Raw genomic sequence first — 5,749 nt, forward strand, 5'->3', positions numbered from 1 at the left:
GGTATACTGAGATGGTAGGAAATGTAAAAATTTCTAAATGTTTTTGTGTTAAATATTTAAACTACAAAGATAGCTTAAGTAGATATATAAGCATCTGAAATACAGTTAACATTTCTTTTTCATGGGAAGTAGCTATGTTAAGAAATGAATAATACACATTGTTAATCTTGTCACAAGCTTGTGATAATAGAGTATAAGTGCCTTTTCAAACGTAGTTTTTTTTAATAGGTGAGTTGATAATTTTCCATTGCCAGGCAGTTACATTTTCTGAAGTTGTGAATCACACCCAATTCCCTAACAGATTTTTAGAGGCTACCTTGCTTGTATATTATAAGTTAGAAATAAATCGATAAATGTGACATATTTAAGCTCTCTGGTGCTAACACTAGATGGCATAGACTTTGGTGGTGCAGCTTATTTTACCCAGGGAGTATCTATACTTGAGCCACTGATTCTATAAGGTTGTAGTTCTTTGTTTTCTTCCTGATGGAGATTTACTTCAAGATCACAAAAATGTTAAATAGGAAAGCAACAATTTTGGTGTTGGTGGGGTTTGAAATGGACTTTTACTTTGTAGCTGGCTATCCTGGAACTCTTGCTCTGTAGATCAGGGTGTCCGCAAATTCAGGTCCAGCTACCTGCATATTCCTCCTAAGTGCATGCATCACCACCACCTGGTTGAACTTTTAAACATCTTAGAACTCTAACAATTACTGAACTTCTCATGAGCATATTAATTGACACTCTAGTTTTTTTTAGGAGTTGAAGTAAAGTAAATCATCACCTTTTTATATAAATTTTTTGTATTCAGAACTTGATTTATAGTGGTAATTGGCTGGGAGAAAGACGATAAGAATAAAGTTGTAAAAAATCAATAAAAATACTTTAATGATTTAACTGAGGAGGGAGGGAGCTGAAAGGAGAGTCTAACTTCTAGGGATATCTTCCTCACGTGTCCAATGTGTGCACGTGGTGGGACAAACTTATTAAAGTGTTTTTCATTTAGCATCAGAATTAAGTAAACATGAGGTAGGCATTGTGTTTTTATGCCTGTAATCCCAGTCCTAGAAGGCTGAGGCAGGAAGATTGCTGGGTGTTCAAGGGTGGGTACTGTCTTTAAGAAAGTATATATAATGTAAACTGGGACTTAATACTACCTCAAATTCCTGTATACTTTAGGATATACTGGGAGAGAGAGAAATCAGGCTTCAATTAAGTGGAAACATTAGGTATTTTATTTAGCTTTCCCTAGTGCTTCATTACCTCTGAAATTTAACTGAAAATAAAAACTGCTGTTTGTGCAAGTATCTTCCCAGAGGCTTTCTTAGATCTTGACCCATTAAAAATTGCCCCCATTACTTGTTCTTTAGGGAAACAACAACAAACTATTATAGCCTTTAAATCTTCCCTGTATTATTTATACATTACATCTTTGTGTGACTTGTTTTCCTCACTAGATTGTAAGCCTTTGGAGGTCAGAAACTCAACTAAACGTATTGTATCTTCCACCACATCTAGCACAGTGCCTTACACTTAACTTGGTATTCAATAAATATTCATTAAAATAATGGACATACTATTGGAAGTTTGATGTCTATGGGCCTTTAGATGGATAATTATACTTTCTAAGCACACCTCTAGCACACATAGTTGCATCATTTATCAAAAATATGTAAATCGCTGAGTGTCGTGCCTCATGCATGTAATCCTAGCACTTGAGGCTGAGGCAGGGTGATTGACCAGCAGGGGCTACGGCTACAATGTGACACCATGTTTCAAAAATCTTAATATTATAGTGGGCTTTCACAGCTTATTGTAATAGTCCAGGCCATTATACTAAGATTCAGGCTGCAGTTTTGAGTTTTCTAACAATAAAAAGACATTGTTGGGACTAGCGTTATGGGTCTCTGGTTAAGAGCACTGGCTACTCTTCACAGGTCCTGAGTTTAATTGCCAGCAACCGCATGTTAGCTCACAACCATCTGTATTGAGTTATGGTGCCTTCTGGCTTGCAGGAATTCATGCAGACAGAACTCTATACATAATCTTAAAAAAAAAACTGCTTTAAAACAGTCTGGTTTTTTTTTTTTGTATTTTACACTTGGAGTGCACATTTCATGTGTTGTCATGTATGTGGTCAGATACCACCAAAATAGACTGCTTAGAATTGGGGAGGGGGTAGATAAGCCTTTTTAGAGATTTCATGTTTTCATCTAGACCAGTGGTATAGATTTTCATGTTCTGAAGTCCAAAACAAACTTACTGTATTAATGTACAAACGTATTTAATAAGCACTCTTCACCCAGTTTAATCTTTACACATTAAATCCATTATAGAGAGATGAGATGCAGGTGTTGAAGTACAGCTGTTAAGTAACTTATGCAAGACATTTCTGTAGCTGCACTAGGGAGCTTAACATTTATTAGAGGATTGCAATGATACTCCATGGACATGAGTGTAAGGTGAATAGTAGACTGAAGATTGAAGACATTTAATAAAGGTTAATTTTCTTAGGTGTGTACTTTAAAGAATCTTTTCAGGCAAAAGTATTTAGCTCAGTTGTGTACTGATTACCATGTTTAAGACAAAGTTTTTATGGAACGTTTTCACTCTTCTATTTTAAAGCCAATATAGAAAATTGCCTAGTTCATTCTAATTGCTCCTGCAGAGTAATTACAAAAACAAATGTGTCTAATTTGAACAGAACTGAAAATATTTTGTTTAAAGTACATGCTGGCTCATGGTAAAATTCCAGAATAAGCTTCGGAAGCAAACATTTAAAACACTACATCTTGCCAGATAAGTTATTAACCAGTTGGAATTAGATTCACATTAATCACTTATGAGCTGTTTCTGTTTTTGTATTATCCCTAGTGTGGCTCTAGAAAAACGGATTAATTTGCAGTGTTGGATATTAAACCCTCTACATATTTAACAAGCCCTTGTCTTTTGGTTTGAGTCAGGGTCTTTGCTATGTGGTCTAGGCTGGCCTCAGATAAGTGATATTCTTGCTTTAAGTGCTAAAATTGCAATGATCTACCACCATGCCTTCCTAAGGAGTTTCAGTGTAAAGTTACAAACGTGAGGTTAAATATTACCTCGAGACAAGTTTTAAGCTTTACACAAGTTTCTAATAATTTAAAAAATAATGGAGACAGTGAGACCTCTTTTCCACTGGAAATGTTAACAAGTATTTTCGGCCCAAAAATTGTATCTGTTAATTTGGAATGTCCGGAAGACATTAGGTATACGTGTACATTTAAAGACAAGGGTATCAATGAAATTTTAATGATTAGCAGTATTGGTAAGAAAGGATGGCACATTCTGAAAAGGAAAGTCACTATGGATGACCCACCCTTTCAGAATATTTAGAAAATACTGATGAAAAGCTGCACACACTCTTTAAAAGCACATAAGGAGTTTGTTTCCTTGCCTTGAATGATTAACATTCTAGGGAAGAGAAGTGACAGTTTGCATGATGGCACGTGCCAGCAGCGTTAGACTAGCATAAAATCTTGGCTTCATCAGAATGAGCCCAAGCAGCATCTTTGTCCCAGCAATGTGACTACACCGTAGTTGAAGCTAGAATACTTACGCTATGAGAATGTGTATATGTTTAAGTGTTTCTCACGCTGCTTGAAATTTTGGCTACAACAAAATACGAACATTAAAATTTAGAATGATAGTCTAAAAGGAAATATCTAGTTTGTCAACCTGCTTTCTCATACGGGGGTTTGTGTCTAAGCTCGCCAGGCGAGGTTACTCGGGCTCCACCTTGTTAGTGACATGGCTAAGACATTGGTTTTCTGGAGTGGGTGACAGCCAGGTGGGATGTTTCTCTCTCCACTTGGTAATCCTCAACTTGATTCCCCCTATAAAAAGCCAACTCGATGGCGTCCACTCCTTTTTCTTAGGTGGGGCTACGAGAATCTGAAAGGGTGGGGCGACAGGGTACGATACACAGACTACACTTCCCAGAGCGTTTCGGAGCCGCAGTTGGGTATGGTGCATAGGTAACTTTCCTCCACTCTTCCGTAATCCTGCCAGTTTCGACGTTCTAAGTTTCCCTGAACTTCCGGATAAGGCCAGTGAGTGACCAGGCCACAATGTCTCGGTTCGAGCATTTCCCGGGTCCTCCCGCAGGGTGGCGGCGGTGGACCTACTGCGGTCTTGCGTTTGAGGGGAGGCGGGGGCTGCGCGTGCGCGGCGAGGGCCTCGGGGGCGGGGCCTGTTGCGGCTGCGGCTCGCTGCGGAGCTGGGTGGTGGGAGGCTATGTGGATCCGCCGCCGGGCGGTTGGGGTGTCCTCCGCCTCGGCCTCTGTGGGCAACACGTCCTCCGCTGCATGGACCGAGATGGGGTCTTGGATGCGGATGATCGGAGGGAGGCTGAAGCAGCGGCTGCGGCTGGACGTGGGTCGCGAAATCTGCCGCCAGTACCCGCTGTTCTGCTTCCTGCTGCTCTGCCTCAGCGTCGCCTCGCTGCTCCTCAACAGGTACCTGCCTTCAGCCCCGTGGAGGCCGCTGGGGAGCCCGCGGGCTGTGCTGGCAGCGACCGAGAGCAAACTCCTCACAGTCGCCTCGGGAGGGACGACCGAGGTCGCGCCGGATATACGGGCGGGGGACGGGCACGGACCGGCTGTCCGTGGGCCGGGCATCCTCCGAGGTTACGTAGCTCTGAACCTTTATTTTCTTACTATTTCTCAAAATTTGGGCCTTTGTCGTCTATTTTTCCACAACCGAAATATGTATATCCACCTCAGTTCGAGACGGTAAAGGCGATTCAGTCACTGGAGGGAGGACGGTTTAAGGTCCTGTCGCAGTCTCAGGCGGAACCCTTCTCTCTCACACTAGTATATACACAATCGCGGGCACACACCTTGGTAGCCACAGTAGTTTCTCGCAGTTTCGTCTGCGACGATTGTTTGACCCGAAATCAAAAAGCAGAATAGTACCCCATCATATTTCTACAAGATTCCTGTTTCTCTATTTTTTTTAAGAGTTGAAATATTCTGAAAAACTAAAAATGATTAAATTGAAATTTTGATGTCAGAAGGTCCCTCCCCTGACTCTTGTAGATTTCCTTAGTTTTGCCATTTCCAAAAGTAGTATCGGTGCAGTGAATGGTAGAAAAGACGTGTACTAAAAACATCATGTTGTTTCCTTTGAGACTTTTTATTTCGAAGTAGCTCATCTGTAAGCATAACAGTGGAAAACATACACAAGAGATTTAACTTAGTATTTTCACTAAGGCTAACCATTTCCCTTAACTGTGTTAATAGTTTTTTTTTTAAGTAAATAGATTTAACTAATTAATACTATCTTAAAAAAATGCCTGGGTTGTGATACTGAGGTATTTGTTGGACTGTGGAAGAAGTGGGATCCTTTAACAGTAAATATTGTTAATTACTACCACTCTGTCCTCTGAAAGGAGTTCCAAACTAACAGGTTCAGTTGAACAAAATGCAAACTACATGATTTAAGTTTTGTCCTCAACTTTATTCAACAGGAATTGAGTTAAGTGTAATTCTTCTTTAAGGTAGAACAGGTAGTAGAGCCATGAATTGAAAGCATATTGAACTAACATTCTGAGGTCATCAACTTAGGAAGTCATAGCAGCTAATGCTATATGTTGCTCAGTCATAAGATGTCTTCTGATTTTTTTTTTTTTTTTTTGGTTTTTCGAGACAGGGTTTCCCTGTGGCTTTGGAGCCTGTCCTGGAACTAGCTCTGTAGACCAGGCTGGTCTCGA

At 40.3% G+C, this 5,749-nt stretch overlaps 1 protein-coding gene across 4 annotated transcripts in view; it reads left to right on the plus strand.

Moving 5' to 3' along the window:
• The first annotated feature begins 4,241 nt into the window (after positions 1-4,241).
• Positions 4,242-5,749, plus strand: part of Snx14 (sorting nexin 14) — a 60,698-nt gene continuing 59,190 nt past the window's right edge. For 3 of the 4 annotated variants that reach the window (XM_005347530.2, XM_026779214.1, XM_026779215.1), the window contains exon 1: positions 4,242-4,493. In XM_005347530.2, the coding sequence (XP_005347587.1) occupies positions 4,273-4,493 (221 nt within the window). In that variant the 5' untranslated portion in view covers positions 4,242-4,272. The remainder of the gene's footprint in view (positions 4,494-5,749) is intronic. The other variant, XM_005347531.2, reaches the window with a different exon arrangement.

This window comes from Microtus ochrogaster, chromosome 5, assembly GCF_000317375.1.
Source record: "Microtus ochrogaster isolate Prairie Vole_2 chromosome 5, MicOch1.0, whole genome shotgun sequence".
In the NCBI taxonomy this organism is placed as follows: domain Eukaryota; kingdom Metazoa; phylum Chordata; class Mammalia; order Rodentia; family Cricetidae; genus Microtus; species Microtus ochrogaster.